This window comes from Macrotis lagotis, chromosome 4 (assembly GCF_037893015.1).
Source record: "Macrotis lagotis isolate mMagLag1 chromosome 4, bilby.v1.9.chrom.fasta, whole genome shotgun sequence".
In the NCBI taxonomy this organism is placed as follows: Eukaryota; Metazoa; Chordata; class Mammalia; order Peramelemorphia; family Peramelidae; genus Macrotis; species Macrotis lagotis.
The window spans coordinates 202650228-202670553 of record NC_133661.1 but is presented as its reverse complement, the minus strand read 5'-3'; the positions used below and the strand labels follow the sequence as shown (position 1 = coordinate 202670553).

Genomic DNA, 20326 nt, shown 5'->3' with positions numbered 1-20326 from the left:
CAGAGACAGAAATAGAGAGAGAGAGAGAAAGAGAAAGATGGACAGAGAGAGAGAGAGAAAGACTCAGAGAGACAGAGAAGACAAGGAGAGTGAGAAAGCTTGTTTGTCCATAGTTTTGTCTTCCGCATTAGACTTCGAGAACCTTGAAAACAGGGGCTGTTCAGGGTTGGGTTTTTTGTTTGCTTTTTTTGCCTTTCTTTGTATCTCCCTTTAACACAGGACTTGACAGGTAGTCATGATGAACAAATGCTTGCTTATTTGGTGTCTAAATTCTGTATCTAAAATTCTGTAGAGAGGCAAAGGGCATGTTTCCCTATCAGTTCTATCTGCTCCTCTGTATTATACATGTTGTTTTCTACCAGTAGAATGGGAACTCCCTGAAGAGAGGAAATATTTCATTTTTGTTTTTGTAGCTTTTGAATATGGAACTTAGTAGACCCTCAATAAATATTTGTTGAATAATTGAATTAAATTACATTTTAAGTTGATTTGCATAATTAAATTGTAATCAAATTAAACTGTATTCAGGGTAGGAGAGAGGCTCTAATATGATGATCACATTTTTATGGTATGGTTCTAATATGATGATCACATTTTATGGAATCAGAGGACCTGGAAATGTGAATCTTGGTTCTTCCTCCATGTTTGACCTTGGGCAAATCATTACCCTCTTTGAATCTCAGTTCCTCATCTGAAAAATGATGAGGATATGGCTTCTGAGATCCTTTCCTGCACTCAATTTATGATCCTTAAATAATCATGAGGTAGCACCCATCTTGTGGTAGAGATAACCAACTAGGCCATTAAAAACAATTGAGATAATAAACGAAGAATACTTTGAAAGTGCTATATAGGGGCGGCTAGGTGGCGCAGTGGATAAAGCACCAGCCCTGGAGTCAGGAGTATCTGGGTTCAAATCCGGTTTCAGACACTTGATAATTACCAAGCTGTGTGGCCTTGGGCAAGCCACTTAACCCCATTTGCCTTGCAAAAACCTTAAAAAAGGTGCTATATAAATATAGAAATAATCTCTGGGAGGTGGTAGTTCCTGACATTTTAACTATGTTGGTGTTTGTACAAAGTTCTCAGGGAATGAAAATGAAGAATCTCAACCTGTCATTTGGTTCAGCCCTCTCTATAATCAGTTAACCAAATATTTATTCATGAATTATTCAGAAGAATTGGATTTCATTGAGTTTGTAATCTGTAGCAACTGTCTTTCTTTTTTGTTGTTGTTGTTGTTGTTGTTTTGGTGAGGCAATGGGGTTGAGTGACATGCCCAAGGTCACACAGCTAGGCAATTAAGTGTCTGAGGTCTGATTTGAACTCAGGTCTTCCTGACTCCAGGGTCAGTGCTCTGTCCACCTAGCTGCTCCCTACAACTTCCTATCCTCAAAGTATCTGGCATATAATAAATACTTTATTCACTGACTGAGTCCAACATTGTGCTAATGCTGAATAGGATACAAGAAAAAAGAAGACAGCTTAGTGTTTGCCTTCAGGGAGCTTACAGTTTGTCCAATGAGACAGAATCATTGCTCAAGAAATTATTAGGTCCTTTATGGTCCTTTATGGAGAAATTTTTGGAAGGATATAGTCAAGAACAGCACAAGGGATTGCCCATACTGATGAGATTGGAAATTCTTTGATATATGAGCTTTTAGAAAACAACTTAGTTACTCATGTCAAGATGCTAAAAATGCATACGAGTAGAAAAAATTTAGATTTCTATCAATTTATCTTACTAATAGTATAAATTTTTACCAGAATAAACTGAAAAAAAGTGCTAATTAATAACTTTGTTCACTTTTAAATGATGTTATTGTTTTAAAAGAAAATATCATTTGGCTATCTTTGTTGTTCAGTAGTTTTTCAGCTGTATATGACTTTTTGTGAGCCTATTTGGTTTTTTTCCTTGACATAGACATTGGAGTGCTTTGCCATTTCTTTCTCCAGCTCATTTTACAAATGAGGAAAGTGAGGCAAATAGGGTCAAATGACTTATCCATAGTCACCTAGCTAGCAAGTATCTGAGGCTGGAGCTGAACTCAGGTCTTTCTGACTCCAGGCCAGTGCTTTATTTACTGCATTGCTTTGCTGCTTGCATTGAGGCCTACATTTATGAAATCACATCTCCAAGCAAAAACTTAAACATGTGTAGAGAAGTAGCACAGTGGGTAGAGCCAGAGGCAAGAGGACCAGACTTCAAATCCAGCCTCAGACACTTGTAGAGGTAGCTGTGTAATCCTGAACAAGTCATTTAATCCAAATTGTCTTTTAAAAAAAAAGAGCTGAAATCCCTGGAAGAGATTTAACTAGTTTAGTTTGGAACTCAGTCAATAGGCAACAAACATTTATTAAGCACCAACTGCATTCTAGGCACTAATGCTAAGGGTTTGGAATACAAAGAGAAATAAAAGACTGTCCCTGCTCTTAAGAAGCTCACAGTCTGGAGGAGATAACATTCAAACTATGGACAAGATACAGATGGAATAAATTGGAGATAGGAGATGTAAGGCAATAGCATTAAGGGGTCAGGAAAGGCTTCTTTGCAAAAGATACCTGTCTAAAAATCCCTTTCTGCCTTGTCCCCAAGAAATGATTATCCAGTCTTTGCTTCAAAGTTTCTAGGAAGGGGAATCAATTACTACTTGAGGCAGCATTTTCCAGTTTTGGACAGCTCTCATCATTCAGAAACTTTTCTGAAATCTGTTTCTCTGCCACTGCTTTCTGCTCTTTGCTCCTAATTCTGTTTTCATAGGCCTAGAGGAACAAATCTAATCCCTCTTCACATGACAAAGGATAGCTCTCAGGCAATGAGGAAGCATCAATAATGAGAGAGTCACATTCAAAAGAAAAAACTAGGGCATCTGAATGCAGAGCAAAACATACTATGTTCACTTTTTAAAACTTCTTTTATGTTGTTTCATTCTCTCTCGTGGTTTTTTTTCCTCTTTCCTCTTTTTTTACCCTCATGCCTTTTTTTTCCTCTAATCCTTCTTTCACAGTACGATGCATATGGAAACATGTTAAACACGATTGTACATGTGCAACCAATAACAGATGGTTTGCTGCCATGGCAAAGGGGGAGGGAAGAACAATGTAGAACTCAAAAGCTTGCAAAAGGATGAATGAATATTGAAAGCTATCTTTGCATATAATTGGAAAAAATAAAATAAAAGCTTCGTTAAGAAAAAAGAATGAGAATGTCAGACATGGAGTCAGGAAGATGACCTTGAATCCTGACTGACACTTGCTAGTTGTATAACTTGGTGTCACAGAATAAATCCCTTACCCTCTTTCAACCTCAAATTTTTATCTGTAAAATGGGGATGATGATGAAACAACCTCAAATAGGATGATATACCAAAAGCACTATATAAATGTAATCTATTATTTTTGTCACCTCTAAATGCTTTATTTATTTCATTATTTTTTCTCAAGTCAATTTTGTTTTCATTTCTAAATTTTCCCTTTCTACACCCTACTCTCCACATCCCCACCCCACCCCTGCTGCCATGCATATTAAGAAAGCAAGAAAATCAACTCATTACATGTGTATGGTCAAACAAAAGAAATTCCCACATCACTTTTCTCTTTTGTAAGCTAAACATTACTCATTTTTTGCAGCTGATCTTTGTATGGTATAATCAGAGGTTCTTTATCTCATTGTCTACCTTCTCCTGAATTGTCTCTAGCTTATCATGCCAGGAATGCTCTCCCTCCTCCTCCACTTATGCAACTGACCCCCCTTCCCAACCTTCCAGAAAGTCCCAACCAAAATCCCTTCTTTTAATGACAGCCTTTTTTATTCCCTCTTAATCCTAGTGCCTGCCCTCTGTAAATTGTTTCCTATTTATTCTTATGTAGCTTGCTTTGTGTATATATTTGCATGTTATCTTCCCCATTAAACTCCTTGAGGGTAGGGAGTATCTTTGCCTCTCTTTTGTATAGGCCTTAATAAATGTTCTGTTGATCAATATCCAACATGATGTATGGTTTCTTAGTAAAGAATGAAAGAACATGTGTCAAAATCTTATAAACTCAATGTCAAATCATGCAAAACAAGTGACTGCAGCAAAAGGACAGAGAGAAGATTTTTAAAAAATTAATATACAAAATTGTAAGACTTATTGTATGTCAATAAACTTACTTTCCTTTGCCCTTGTAATTCATACATTTCATGTCTATAGAATAGAGAATCATGAAATAAAACAGAAAAGTTGGATGATGTCAGATTGGGGAAGACTTTTAATGTCAGGCAAGGGTGTTTGAGTTTACTCAGGATGTACTAGAGTGTTCCTGGTCTTTTTTTTTTTTCTTTTTTTTAAGCAAAGGAATGACATGGACATATTTGTATATAAGAAAGTTAGTTTGGGGATGTAATAAAAAAGGGATTGCCCAAGGAATAGAGAGAAGGAGGATAAACCTGCATTCAAGTACTGGTCTTGAGAAATAGAGAGGAGAGAATGGATATGAGAAATATTACAGAAAGAGATTCAATAGACATGGAAATATGTTAACAACAATGAAGAGGGAGAAGAATAAAGATAATCCCAAGACTACAAATATAGGAGTCTGAATAGATGATGATGCCACAGACCAAAACAAAGGTCAGAAGGAGGAGCAGATAATCCGTAAACTGATTTTGGATGAGTGAAATTTGAGGTGGTGCCTGTTGGTTGGAGATATCATAGAGGCAGTTTGGAAATGTGGAAATCCTACTTGTTAGCTATGTGATCATGGATAAATCATTCAAATTCTCTGGACCTCAGTTTCCTCATCTGGAAAAGGGGATGATAATGACACTTCATTAATTGTAATTTGTAGGTCGTTGATAACTTTTGAAAGAACAATTTTGGTAGAGTGGTGAGTATAGCAATATAGGCAAATGGGTGTAAATAGATATGAAGTTCAGAAAGTGGTGTCCCTTTTCTCCTCATCTTCCTTCCCCTTCCTTCCCCTTCTCCTCTTCACCACTTCTTTTTTTTTTAATTTAATGGATATGTCTTTGACAATTATTGTATATTTATTTTTTCATGTTTTAAAAAATGAGCAATTTATAACCAAGAAAAAAAGAAAATCAAATAACATAAAACCAAGCAATATAAAAAAGTCTGACATGAAGGGAGAAGTGTCTTCTCCATACCATGTTGCTCCTTTCTAGTCATCATCCCCATCTCCTCCCACTTCTCCCTCTCTTCCTTTCCCCCACTTAGATAATATCTCTGGGATACCTGATTCTCATAAAGTGAAATCTCACCTTATTTTGCCAGGAATCAGGTGTCTTTCCATTTTCCAGGCATCTTTATCTACCTCACACCCTCTTCCTCTTCCAAATCCCCTTTCCCATTTCCAACTGTTTTTTATGTGTTATCTTTCCCCATTGGATAAATCCCTTGAAAATAGGCATTATTATGCTTGCTCAAAGGACAAACTTTCTGGCTTGAATTTGTTGGACCAATTCCTAAAACATAATAAGAGCTTAATAATGTATATTATCTGAGTATCTATCCATCCATCTCTCTCCCTCCCTTTCTCTGTCTTTTCCTATCTCTCTTTCTCACCCCCTTTTCCCCTCTCCCTCCCTCTCCCCACCATCTCTGGCTCTGTCTCTGTCTCTCTCTCTCTTACTGATATCACATACACACCCCTTTGGAACCAGGTTCATTATGATAATTTCCTAACCTTCAGTTTCCATTTTTTTTTTGTTATTCTTTTCAGTTACATCATTGAGACCATTTTGTATATTGTTTGCCTATTTCTACTTCTTTCAGTTTGCACTAGTTCATATAAGTCTTTCCAGGTTTTTCTGTCTTTATCATATTCATCATAGACTCATAGATTTAGAGCCTCATTTCTTACAGATTGTCAACATATCATACTATTCAGATACCACAAAGTCATTCCCAGTGAATGAGCATTACTTTGTTAAAGAACCCCTTTTCTGACCTGTCTACTGAAATTTGGCATTATAAAACTCTATTTGTTTGTTTTTGGTAAAGAACTAAAAAGTCTGGAGATTAGAGAAGGAAAGGAAAAGAGGATCTCAGATGAAAGGAGAGGTAACTTGGGAAAGGGAGAGGAATGACAGGAAAAAGGTAGGCACAAGCTCAGGAAAGGGGATGGTTTGTTTACTAAGCTGTATAGGACACTTTCAATAGGCTGAATTTTAAGACATATCTGTACCCACACCCATCATGTGCTTTGCTGTGGCTATTTAATGATGCCAGACTGAATGGCAAGAGCTAAGAGGGCCATCACTCCAGATAACTTTAGTTCAGCCCCTGATTACGCTCTCTAAAAGCTGACAACATTCATTAGTAAGACATATATACAGAAAGATATTTCTGAACAAAGAGGGAACATCCCTGTTAAACATGGAGATTTGAAGATATAAAATAAATACATAAATAATGAATCCATTTGTTCTGTGTTTACACTATCCAGTAGCTCTGTAATTTCTCAAAGCACCTCAAGGTTATTTTTCTTTAGAATAGTATACCAGGGATGGAAAACCAGAGCAAACTTCTCTGTAAATGGGAAGCTGCCAGGAGGCAGATTCAATTGGAGACAATTTTGCAAAGCTCTATACAATTCTTTTAATCTTTGTCTTTCTAGCTCTGGTATTCTAATATTATTAATAAAAGGTCACTTTAAACTTTGCAAAAGGCTTATTTAATGGTGGCCCTTGAGATAAGAATTTTTTCTTTGTTTTAAGACTTATAAATGACCAAAGAATTCATCATCTAAGTGGTTACCCTCTTGGTAATGGAACGTTTTGAAAAGAAGCTAGTTTGAAGTCATTCTCCAATTGATAAATGGTCAAAGAATATGGAAAGGTGCTCGGGGACCTATCTCTATCCTGAGCTGTCTGGATAGCTCAGTCGGTAGAGCATCAGACTTTTAATCTGAGGGTCCAGAGTCCAGAGCTGGGTCCCTGACAGAAAGGAAATTCTATATTCAAGTAATTCAAAGCTATCCATATGAAACATTGCTCTAAATCATTATTGATTAGAGAAATACAAATTGAAACAACTCTGAGGTACTACCTCATCCTTATTAGATTGGCCAATATGACTAAAAAGGAAAGGAAAAATGATCAATGTTGGAGGGGGATATGGGAAAACTGAGACCCTAATGCATTAATGATGGAATTGAGAAATGATCCAACCTTTCTGGAGAGCAATTTGGACTTATTCCTAAAGCACAATAAAACCATGCATACCCTTCGATTTAGCAATACCACTACTAGGTATATCCTGAAGAGATCACAAAAAAGGACAAAAATCTTGCATGTGCAAAAATATTCATAGCAGCTCTTTTTTTTTTATAGTGGCAAAGAATTGGACATTGAGGGGTTGCCCATCAATTGGGGACTGGCTAAACAAATTATGGTATAAGAATGTGATGTAACACTATTGGTCTACAAGAAATCATGAGGGATGGGACTTTTAAAAAGCCTGGAAAGACTTGCATGAATTGATGTTGAATGAAATGAGTAGAACCAGAAGAACATTGCACACCCTAACAGCAACAGTGAATGATGATTAACCATGAGGGACTTGTTCATTTCAGCAGTATGATAATCAAAGACAATTCTAAAAGGCTTGTGAAGGAAAATACCATCCATAATCAGAGAAAACTGTGGAGTTTAAATGAAGATCAAAGCCTACTATATTCAATTTTTAAAAGTTGTCTTAAGTATTATGTTGTTTTTTCTCTCTAATGTTTTTTATTTCATTTGAATTTGATTCTTCTTTCACAGCATGAGCGATATTGGATCTATGTTTAGCAGGGGTATACAAGTAGAGTCTATATTAATTTGATTCTGAGGAGGAGGGAAAGAAAAAAATGTAAAGCTCAAAACCTTGCAAAAATGATTGGTAAAGGGGCAGCTAGGTGGCGTAGTGGATAGGGCACCAGCCTTGGAGTCAGGAGTACCTGGGTTCAAATCTGGTCTCAGACACTTAATAATTGCCTAGCTGTGTGGCCTTGGGCAAGCTACTTAACCCCATTTGCCTTGCAAAAACCTAAAAAAAAAACCAAACTAATTGGTAAAAATGACTGTTGCATGTAGCTGGAAAAAGAAAGAAAGAGAAAGAAAGAAAGAAAGAAAGAAAGAAAGAAAGAAAGAAAGAAAGAAAGAAAGAAAGAAAGAAAGAAAGAAAGAAATTAAAAAAAAAGAAAAGAAACCAGTTTGAGTGGGTTTCAGTTAGACCAAACTAGACCAGGTTTTTGATGGTGCAGAGATGTAAAGAACTAGAGAAGGGGAAGCCAAGATAGGCCTTTCAGAGCTCAGGCAGCAGCTAAGGAAGCAAGAGAAGGACTTGTAGTTGGTCCATTAGGCACAAGAAGTATTGGGTCACTCTGTCTTTAGAATCCTCTCAGACTACAGAGCCTAAAACAGTCATTCTATAATTCCTTTCTCCCCTTAGAGTCCATCTCTAGAATCTGAAACCTTTTCCTTCTAGGCTTAAGGGTAAGGGAAAGGATTGAGAATTTATTAAGTACCATACTACTTTGAAACAAATGGGGCAGCTAGGTGATGAAGTGGATAAGAGTTTCAGGCCTGGAGTCAGGAAGATTATTTCCTGAGGTTCAAATCTGACCCTGAACAAGTCATTTAACCCTGTTTGCCTCATTTTCCTCATCTGACAAAAGAACTAGAGAAGGACATGGCCAACAATTCCAGGATCTTTGTCAAGAAAACCTTAAATGGGGTCACAAAGAGTTGGACACAATTGAAAACAACCAGAGATATGAGCCAAGAACTGTGCTAAATGCTTTATAAATAATATATTTTAGTTTGTCTTCACAAATAGTGTTAACTATAGTCATTTGCTAGTTTGGGAAAGAGACAACTGAGTGGGAATATCCCAGAGATGAGAGGTTTAATGCTGAGATGTTCTAGAATTCTGTTTCTATCAAGTGGTTCATTATTTTTTAAAAAATAGAAAGCTATAGATTTTTTTGGTACTACTTGTCAGAATAGAGAAAAAGTGTTATTTGGGGGAAATCATCTAGGCAATGAGCTTAGTAGTAAGGTTAGGGGAGTGAGTGAATAGGAGTGAAAGGGGGAGGGAAGAGTACTGGTAAATCTTTACTGCTCTGTTTCTTAACTTTTGCTGTGTCATGAGTCCCTCTGACAATCTGATGAAAACTTTGGGGCCATTTTCAGATGATATTGGCAAAATAAATTCATAATGGAAGGAGATGCTAAATTTCAGTTAGTAGTTAGAGAAAATAAAATTGAAAAAATTTTTCCCCATCCAAGGACATAGATCCCTTAAATTATATTCATGGACCCCTTGGAAGTTTATGGATACTCTTTCAAAATTTTTACTCTCTCTCTCTCTCTCTCTCTGTCTCTGTCTCTCTGTCTCTGTCTCTGTCTCTGTCTCTGTCTCTCTCTCTCTCTCTCTCTCTCTCTCTCTCAAGATCTTCTTGAATGAGAAGAAAGTCCCTGAATCTAAGATCTCAGGGCATCCTTACTGGTCTCAAAAGTTTTCTGTCAGAGAAGGTAGCATGTCATTAGCTATATACCTTCTTATGAGTATCTATCCTTCCGTCTCTGGCCTTAGCTACCAAGTAGGCTAGAAAGGCAAAAGTTTCCCAGGAAAGCCATAATTAACAGACTTAAGATCTTTCTGTGGTAACAAAGGGAAAGGAGAAAAACCAGAACCCTAGAATGGAAAGAAGAGGCAAGCCTGAGCGACAAACTGTGGTCAGTTCTCTTGTTTCTCCTTCATCTCTCTAAATTTTACCCATTCTTCAAACCTAGATAAATTAACTGCCCCTTAATGAAACTTTCTCCCAGGCTATGCTCGCCTATCTCTTCTCTGAGCAATTCTTTTTCTTAATATCTTAAACTGCATAATTTAGCATTTAATTATATCCATCTTCATTTTGTCTTGCAATAATTTCATGTATATTAATCTTGTCATTTCAACTGAGCTCTTTAGACTTAAATAATTAGAAGGATATTCTTTTCTCAAAGTTGGTGGAATATTTAATTTTAAGAAATTATATTACCTAAATTAGTTATCTGATTGAGTGGCATAACTATCAAATTTCTATTGTGTTACTTTGTTAAACTGGACAAAATGGTAGTGAAATTCATTTGGAAGAACAAAGGGTCTAGAGTCTTAAGAGAAAAGAAGATACATATGCTATGAAATAATAATGCTCAAACTTGGATCCTAAGAAGAGATAAGAGAAAATGTCTCTCAAGGACTTCTTCTCAAAGGTGGGGGACTCTGAGAAACCTTTCCCAGCATCCCCTCTTAATTTTATCATCTCTCCTTTCTTGATTGTATCTGGTTTATTTTATATATTTTTATATCTTGTTTGTACATATATATTTGCTTGCTCATTGACTCTCCCACTAGATGGAGAGGTTTTGGGGGGCAGGGACTGTACTTGTTGACTGATTAGTTGATATGCAGCTTCATCTCTCTCATGTTCCCTGCCTGGATAGGAAGCACCAGAAAGAGATATAACTGGTGGGGTAAGCTAGATGCTGCAGTGGACAGAGCTCTGGCCCTGGAGTCAGGAGGACCTGAGTTCAAATCCAGCCTCAGACACCTAATAATTGCCTAGCTGTGTGACTTTGGGCAAGTCTCTTAATCCCATTGCCTTTTAAAAACCAAAAGAGAGAGAGAGAGAGAGAGAGAGAGAGAGAGAGATGACTGGAGAGCAAAGTGAGTATCATTTGGAAGATGGAAGCAGAATGCAATGCAAATTCCTATAGGATGGGGGAAGGAAATCCTAATCCTGTTCCTGAATCCCAGTTGCCATGGCAATCATAGATAATCTATGGTTTCCTTATCTTCATGGAAAGTGTAAGTTATTATGGCAGCAATATTAAGGATATTAACAGCAGGATTAAGATATAGCACAAAGAATGAAACCAAGACAAGGTTCTTTTCTCCAGCATTTCTCCAACATGAAGAAAGGTCCTGAACATTGATTGACCCATCTCTAGAGGATAAAGGCTAAGAGTAGAAGCAAGGAAACACAGTCACAAAAGGTTTCACAAATCTTTGCCTCTTGGTGTGAAGGTTTTCTTTCAGTTCCAAGTTTAGAACTTGCCCTCATACTCATCAGATCATTTTCATCTAAGGGCAAGAAAAGCCGGTTGTGTTGCCCTGGGCTAAAACTCAGTCCGGAAACTCCCAGTGTTCTTCATTGGGTGTGGGGCCTCTGTCCTACCTCCCCTCAGTGAGGCAGATATAGAGATAGGGATCATATTCCAAGTTCAGGATCTTGGATAGTATCAAAGACCCTGTGTCATCAGCACTTCAATGGAAAAGAAAGGACCCTAGGTTTTCCCCTTCCTTAGGTTGGTGTTAGGCTATCTCATTTTCTTCTCTCCTGGTACCTCTATGACAGATGATGAAGCAGCCATCACCCCTAATTGGTTTTAAGTCCATGCAGCTATCTTCTTCCTTCTGTGGTTGAATCTGGTGGTTTCCATTCCTTGCATCCACCATGGATTACTGTCTACCTAGCACCACCTATCCCTAGGAGTGAGGACTGCAGCTCTAAGAGAGTCAGTGCTTCTTCAGGGTTGTTATATATGAGAATGTGTGTGTGTGTGTGTGTGTGTGTGTGTGTGTGTGTGTGTGTGTGTGTGTGTGTGTATGTCTATAGGTCCCTCAGCTCAGAGCCAGACTAGACCTTTAGTCCTTAACTTTTCTCTTGTACAAGCTCATCATTATACTGCTGCAATGCACCACTTTCTTGTATCCCCAGGAAGACCTGAGGCTACACCTTCTAGTTGCAGCCCCAGATATTTCTGGGAACTGGAGTACCTGCCACAAATCCCTGAATCTTTGGGGTTACAACCTCTGTTCCAAAGATTCCTGCTTTCCTGGCCACAGTGTGGAGCCTAGATCCCTGACTTTCCCTGCATATCTTGACTTGCTCACCTAAGCATCAAAATTTGACTCCTGGGAGGGAACTGAGAGGGTGGGGTTATGAGTCAGTGAATAAAGCAGCTCATTCTGCCAGGACTGCCTCAGAGCAGCAGCGATGTTTCAGAGTCAGCTACCCACCTGGGTCCCCCATTTTCCACCAGACTCGGGAGGGGAAGCAGATGCAGTCCCTCCAGCCACCTGTACCTCAGAGGTGAGGGAACCACGAGCAATATGGGGGCTGGGAGATGGAATTGGGTAAGGGGAGGTCTTGTGTGTATCAGTTTCAGAAATCTGGAAGGGCTCAAGCTGAGAAGATGTAGGAGCTAGAAGGGTAGATGTAGAGGGAGAGGAGCAGTAGAGGTTGACAATATAGGGGGTTGGAGGCACCTCAGATTTGACTTTGTTCTTGGGTAACAGGATTATTTATCCTTAAAGGACTTGAGATTGCTATCTGGTACCAGTCTTGATGGAAAAGGGGCATAGCTTTGCAAGATGCTAGTCGGTTTGGTACTAAGATTTAAAAGGAGAGATTAGTTTATGTGACAAAAAATTTAAAGGATCAACTGTGAAACCAGAAGTAGATTAGCTTTGCACTCAACTCCAGGACTGGTCAAACACCTTGAGCTCATAGTGAGACCAACTCGGCATCCTGGATGGAGAATTTCTTAGAGTCAGTTCTATTGCTAACCATGGATCATTGGTTCAGAGAATGATCAGGTATTTTACCTCTCCCACTGCAAACTCTGCCCACTATGGAAATATTCTCTCATTGCTTTGTGGATAGCTCTAGTAGATTTTAGGAAGACCTCAAGGTCTAATTAAAAAAAAAAACAACTTTAGACTTGGGAAGGAACATTTTTCTAGTCTTAATCTGATATAAACTGTGTCCCGAGTTCACTCTGTGAATCACTATGGCTGATCTGTATAGATCATCTTTAAAACGGGCCATTCCTATGTCTCTGGAACTTTGTGAACAGGATGATAAATTTCTCCAGGGTAGATGTATTACATTATCCTTTCTTATCCCATAATAACTAGGGCAATGAGGGGCAGCTAGGTGGTGCAATGGATAGAGCACTGGCCTTGTAGTCATGAGGACCTGAGTTCAAATCTAGCCTCAGACACTTATTACCTGTGTGACTTTGGGCAAGTCACTTAACCCTATTGCCTTGCAAAAACAAAACAAAAAAGCAATGTCAGTCCAGTCAGTACAGTGGTGAGACAAAAAACAGACTTCTAGGAGTGAAGCAGGAGTGAATATGGAGGGGAGCAATAACTAGGGTAGTGCTGTTTATAATAAACAGGTGGTTAACAAATATGAGGTGGATCCTTGAATAAAAATAAGAACCATACTGAAGAGTTCCTAAAGAGCTAACTGAAGAGGTTTACAGTTTTAATTTTGAGGAGTGAGAGAGTTTGGGAAACCTTTTCTGAATGACTGCTCAGACCTGTAACTCAAGTGAGGAGATCAGTGCTTTGTCCCAGGGTGTGGACATGGGGGGTATCCCAGTTCTTCCCCCCCCCCCCCCGTCACTACTTCCCATTCCTTCGATGGTTTCAAGTATACAACAGATGTTGATTGCCATCATCATGGCCTTGTGGTGATGGCACCCCTTTTTCAAGACCTTTTTCCTATACCTCCATCTAGAATTGGATTTTCTGAACAGCTCTCTTTCAGTAACTGCCTCTGTGTTTTCTATTCCAGCTGAATTTTCCCCAGGTATAGTTAGAATTAGTGTGACACATGCTACCACTCCCTCCATGCCCCTTGATGTTGACACATCCACAGGTTTGAAATGCTTAATCCTACTGCCAAAGATTTAGGGCAAAGATGATATTCTCTTGAGACATTGGAAATTCCCTTCTCACAGGCTCTCCCCTCTCCCAGGAACACCCCCCCCAATCCCAAATATTCCCTACAGACAGTCTGGAGCACTGATGAGTACTGTTCTCTAGAAAAAAGACATGCAAAGAGGAAAGAATATACAACTATATAGAAAATGGGGAAAAGATAAAGGAGGTTGTTTGGGTATTTACTCAGAGAGCCTAGGTATCTTATTGGTCCTGCAAATAATATCCTGATAAAATTAAACTGATAAAATTAAAAGTGATTCAGATCAGGAAGTCTTCCCCTTAGTCCCCAACTAATGAGGTCTCTGTAAATAAGAATCATTGATTAAGCTCAAGATATGGAGCTAAAAGATGCCTCCAATTAATTACCCACATGTTTTATATATATATATATATATATATATACATACAAATTTCATCACTTTCACATTTCATCATCTCCCACTTAACTTACCTACATAGCCTCTGAGAGATGCCAAGCTCCATGACACCCTAATCCACATGATGACATTACTACAGTGGGAAGCCCATATGTCCCAACCTATTATAAGGCTTTCCCAAGGGCTGACTTGAATGTTGTAAGGACCTAGGTGATCATATCCAGCATGCTTCTGGGTGTGAGGAAGAGGTGGTGCCTTGGGTCTGAGTTAAACCATATCTTTTCTTCTCTTTTTTAAAATTTTATTTTTTCTAATTATATGTTATGAAAGTTTTTCAACATTCATCCACTTGTATATTTAAAAGTTACATATTTTTCTACACCCTCTCTTCCTACCCCCTCCCCTCAATGGTGAACCATCTAGTAAAAATTGTACATATACATTTGTGTTTAACATGTTTATGTATTAGTCATTTTGTGTATGAGGAATTAGGACTAAGGGAAAAGAAAGAAAACCATGGGAAAGGAAGGAAAAACATGAAAAGTTTTTTAAAAAGTGAACACATTATCCATTCAGATTCTATGCTTTGTTTGTTTCTTGTTTTCTTCTGGATGAGGAAGGTATTATCCATTAATAGGTATCCCAGTGCTGGCTTAGATCTCTGAACTGCTGAGAGGTGCTGTATCCATCATAGTTGATCAACTCACATTGTTGGGGTTTTTGTTTGTTTGTTTTTGCAAGCCAATGAGGTTAAATTATTTGCTCAAGGTCACACAGCTAGGCAATTATTAAGTGTCTGAGGTTGAATATGAACTCAGGTCCTCTTGACATCAGGACAGGTTCTCTATCCACTGCATCACCTAGCTGCCCCTCACGGTGTTGTTAATGTGGACAGTATTCTCTTGGTTCTACTCTCTTCACTAAGTATCAGTTTGTGTAATTCTTTCCATGATTCTCTAAAGTCCTACCATTCATGATTTCTTATAGAGCAATAGTACTCCATAACATTCATATACCACAACTTGTTCAGTCATTCCTCAATTGAAGGGTATTACCTCAAATGTTCAAAAATATTTATAGCAATTCTTTACTACTACAAAAAGAGTTGCTATAAATATTTTTGAACATTTGGGACTTTTGCCATTTTTAAAAATTTGTTTTGGATAGAGAGGTCTAGTAATGATATTGCTGGGTCAAAGAGTATGATCAGTTTTATTGCTCTTTGAACATAATTCCACATTGCTTTCCAAAATGGAAACCATATCTTTTCAAGAAGTCTGAGTGTGGGAGTTTCCTCCAGTTTCTCTGGAAAGTTGTCTGCCTCCTCAAGGAGAAATCCTGTCAGTGTGGAGACAGGCAGTGGGTCAGAACTTGGATGGTCATCAATTGGGGACAAAAGAGATTCTGGACCTCACAGATGGTTATCTCAATTTCACAGATCTAGTTCCTCAGTTTTATTCCCTTGAATGCTATTAATAGTTATCCCAGAAGTGATCCAACTTTGGCACTCAATTCATGCAGATCTATAACCAAATTCTCATTTGTTCATTGACAGTAGAAGCTAATGATACAGAACCATGTTTGTATGGCCTGATAGGCATATTTCTCTAGCAAGAGTCCAAGAGGGAAACCAATATATGGTAGCTATTACTTAACCAATTACTCAACAAACATATATTAATTTTTTTTACCCCATGCCAGATACTATAATAATAAATATTAAGAAGGAAACAGTTTTTGCTCTCAGAACCATTATTCTATCAGAAGAGACAACATGTACATAAATGAGAAAATAAGGCCTATCTTGTGCCAGATATTGTGATATATATACATAAAAAATATTACCTCATTTTTAAGAGGCAGGCATTATTATCTCCATTTCACAATTGAGGAAACTGAGGCAGTTATACTTTAAGTAACTTATTTTATTTCCTTCCTTTCCCAAAGGTAGCTTCAGTAAGTAGACAGAGCTTCAGACAGAGCTCCTCTGGGCACCAGAAACCAGATCAAAGCCATTTATTGGGACTGAAATAACCATAAATACATTACCCTGGGGGTAATAAATGCAAAATGAAAACAAACAAAATATAAAGGCTGGGAGGATGCAAACTAGAAAATCCTTCCAGGAAATTTCACAATTGAGGCAAACAGAAGTTAAATTACTTTCCCAGGGTCATACAGTTAGTGAATATATGAGGTCACATTTGAACTCAGATATTCCTGACTTCAGTCTCGGTGTTCATATACATTGTACCACAACTGCCCTTAGTATGAGGCTAGGTGCCTCCATTTCCCTTGGAGGTATGGCTCACACCTTCCAATTGTACTGCTAACTACAGTCACTATTTCCACCTATGAATAACAGAATGTGATTTGAGGCTTGGAGTAGATTCCTACCTAAAGAGCCAGGATAGTGTAAAAAGCACTGAATTTGGAGTCAAAGAATCTAGGTTCAAAACCGAGACCCAGAGAGAGAAGTAATTTTCTTGTGGTCACACAGTTTCTAAGTACCAAAGCAGGGATTTGACTCCAGGCCATTTCACTACAAATTCAGTGTTCCCCTCACCCTCTCAATTGTATTGATGAAATAGATTCTTTTTTTTTTTTTCAGTTAGGGGAAATGGGAAAAAAAGGGTCCATAATAACTTTCTTCAAGTTTCTGATGGGTTCTTCTAGAAGATGGAAACTAGTTGTGAACCATCTTTGCTAAGGATAGAACAAGAAAACATACCTGCTTCAAAAGCAAGATGTATCTATCTGGGTTAGGCAACAGAAGAGAATTCCTTGAGAGCAGATGGAGAGAGAACTTACAGAAAAGACACACATCTGGTTGGTCTGGTTGAAGCAAGTCTCCACTAGATGATACGAGCAAGATGATATAGTGGCCAGGACACTGGTCAAGAAGACCAGGATTCAAATTCTGCTTTACTTGCTCAGAAAGTCACTTAACTTTCTCTGTGCCTCAGTTTCCTCATCTGAAAGTGGGTTGGATTCGGTGGCCTTTAAGTTTTCTTCCAGAACTAAGTCTGTGATCCTAAAATGTCATTTCTAAAGATGATTAGGAGATTTTCTGAAACACTTGACCCCATTTCCCAGACTGAAATTAATTGCTGCTTTTGTTTGGAATCTTTCTAGTTGGACCACTCATTACACTTTTTAAACAGTGAGGGGGAAAGTAGAAGATGTTCTGGAAATAAGGTTTTGCCCAAACTTCCTAAGTTCTCCTGGTTGTTTGGTTGTTTTTTCACTCACACAGACTGACTCTGTGTGACCCCATTTGTTGTTTTCTTTTTTTTTTTAAGTTTAATTTAGTATTTTATTTTTCCCAATTGTATGTAAAAACAATTTTCAACTGTCATTTTAAAATCTGAGTTCCAAATTCTCTCCCTTCCTTCCCACCCCTCTCATTGAGAAGACAAGCAATTTAATAAAGATTATACATATGGAATTATGCAAATCATATTTCCATATTGTTATGTTGTAAAAGAAAACATAGGATAAAAATGTAAAAAGTAGGAAAAGTATGTTTCATTCTATATTCAGACTCCATCAGTTTTTTGAGGATGAATAGCATTTTTCATTATAAGTCCTTCAGAGTTGTCTTAGATTGTTCTATTGCTGGGAATAGCTAAGTCATTCATATCTTATCTTCTTTCAGTATTGCTGTTGGTATGGTCTCTTGGTTCTGCTCATTTCACTTTGCATCAGTTCATTTAAGTCTTCATGTAGAATTTTCTTTTCTTTTTTTTTTTTTGCAAGGCAAATGGGGCTAAGTGGCTTGCCCAAGGCCACACAGCTAGGTAATTATTAAGTGTCTGAGGTCAGATTTGAACTCAGGTACTCCTGACTCCAGGGCCGGTGCTTTATCCACTGTGCCATCTAGCTGCCCCCATGTAGAGTTTTCTTGGCAAAGATACTAGAGTGGTTTGCTATTTCTTTCTTCAGTTTATTTTTAAGATGAGGAAACTGAGGCAAACAGGGTTAAGTGACTTGTCCCAAGTTACACAGCTAGTAAATATTTGAGGTCAGATTTGAACTTAGGAAGATGAGTCTTCCTGATTCCAGTCCCAGCCTTCTCTCTTCTGCACCACATACCTGCCTTTAAGCTCTGGTCCGTGCTCATGTTTTGCTGTTTCTAAAACCTGACCCTCACCTTTCTCTTTAACATGCTCAAATAAATCAGGGCAGATCTCTTTTAGCCTCAGTAACCCTGCCTCTAAACGGTGAAAAATCAAAGAGGTAATTGTATGATCCTGGCTCCTGTAACCCAGCTAGACTTCTCAAGAGGAGGATGAGGTCAGAATTTTATTGCTTTTTTGCTGAAGGGCACTTGAAATCTTTTAAGAGTAGAAATCACATTCCCTGGTGTACATTTATAAAGTGAAAAGAGGAACAGAGTAGATTTTTGAGCATAAAAAAAGTATCATTTTATAAAAAAGGACCAGCAAATATATTGTTTACTTTGGGCTGTAACTAGAGCATCTCAGTTAATTTTTTCCAGTGATCGTTGAAATGAGAGAGAGAGAGAGAGAGAGAGAGAGAGAGAGAGAGAGAGAGAGAGAGTCAGTTTTAGAGTTAAGTAATCTGCCTTTTCTAGAATTTTTCTGAAGTGAAAATCACACTTGCTCCCTACTCTTTAGTAATATTGGGTAATCTTAAGGATCAAGCTGTGCTTTGACCTGAGGAATTATTGAGAAAATATACTTCCCTCCCTTCCTTGCAGAAATGGGGAACTATGGATGTGAAGTATTACAGATACTGAAATTATGGACATAGAGTGATGCATATATTGTTAAACATGGCTCCTATGTTCATTGGTTTTGCTGAATGATTTTTTCTTTCTTTTTAAAAATTTGTGTTATAAGGGGTGGCTTTGTTTTAAAGAAAGTGGTGTAGGACAAAAGAGAAAAGGTCTAGAAATTCAAAAGTGGGCTGAGGGGTATCCTGGGCCAACATGTGCTAGCTGAAAAGTATATGAGAGGATTTAATTTTACCACATTCACTAAACTGTCTCCAATTGGCCCTGTCAAAGCTTTAGGAGGAAAAGCCCAATATTGGTGGTCTACTGATAAAAGTCCAGTATCTAGAGATATCAAAGACTGTGTGGGGAAGTTTCTGATATTAATGTCCTACCATAGATTCTTGATGGAGGTGGAATTATTTCACTAGCACCATCAACCTAAAGACAACCCAACCTTAGAGCAATGATTTCATTGGTATGGAGAACTCCTAGATGAGGGTGCTCCCTTCACCAATGCAAGTTGACACCTCCTCTTCAGTTTATAATCAAAGAATATTGGCCAAAATATTGAAAATTTAAATGACTATTTTGCCCAAGGTCATGTAGGCAGGTTTTCTGAAGAACTGTCTACAAAATTCCCCCCCCCCCCAAGTCTCTGCTTCCCTTCTGATCTTGGCTACATTTGTTTTATTTGTACAAAACCTTTTTAATTTGATGAACTTAAAATTATCCATTTTCCATCTAATTTTGTTATTCTCCTATCCATAAGTCTGATAAGTAATATATTTCATGTTCTTCTAATTTTCTTGTAATGTCTCTCTTTATATCTAGATCATGTATCCATTTTGACCTTAACTTATTGGTAAATGGCATAAGATATTGGTCTATACCCAGTTTCTATCATACATTCTGCTTTCCAGTTTTCCCAACAATTTTTATCAAATAATGAATTTTTATTCCCAAATTTTGTCTTATCAAATATAAGATTATTATACTTATTTACAACTGTAAATTATATTTCTACTTTGTTATATTGATCCACCTTTCTATTTCAAATAGTTTTGACAATTACTGCTTTACATATAGTTTAAGATTTGGTACTAAGCCCTGAAGCTAATTCTACACTAAGCCACACAATCCCTATAAATTCAATTATTGAATAAACTTTCATTAAATTATAATTGAGTGAGGGCAGCTAGGTGTCGAAGTGGATAGAGCAGTGGCCCTGGAGTCATGAGTACCTGAGTTCAAATCCGGCCTCAGACACTTGATAATTACTTAGCTGTGTGGGCTTGGGCAAGCCACTTAACCCCATTGCCTTGCAAAAACTAAAAAAAAGAAAATTATAATTGAGTGCAAAACAATTAAAGACTTTTGTCAAAAGTGCTCTCATCTAGTGAATGCAGTAAGATTTTATTCCCTGTTTATTTCAG

At 37.8% G+C, this 20326-nt stretch overlaps 1 protein-coding gene and 1 long non-coding RNA gene across 3 annotated transcripts in view; one reads left to right on the top strand and one right to left on the bottom strand.

Moving 5' to 3' along the window:
- Nucleotides 1-20326, top strand: part of LOC141522077 (cytosolic phospholipase A2 epsilon-like) — a 147656-nt gene that overhangs the window by 57665 nt on the left and 69665 nt on the right. Inside the window, exon 1 of one of the 2 annotated variants that reach the window (XM_074235170.1) lies at nt 12022-12132. The exons of the other annotated variant lie outside the window; for it this stretch is intronic. Coding sequence (XP_074091271.1) covers nt 12037-12132 — 96 coding nt within the window. The 5' untranslated portion in view covers nt 12022-12036. Of the gene's footprint in view, nt 1-12021; nt 12133-20326 lie in introns of those variants that run through there. 2 annotated transcript variants of the gene reach the window in all.
- LOC141522078 (uncharacterized) overlaps nt 1-20326 on the bottom strand; it is a 40693-nt gene that overhangs the window by 5212 nt on the left and 15155 nt on the right. The window lies entirely within an intron of this gene.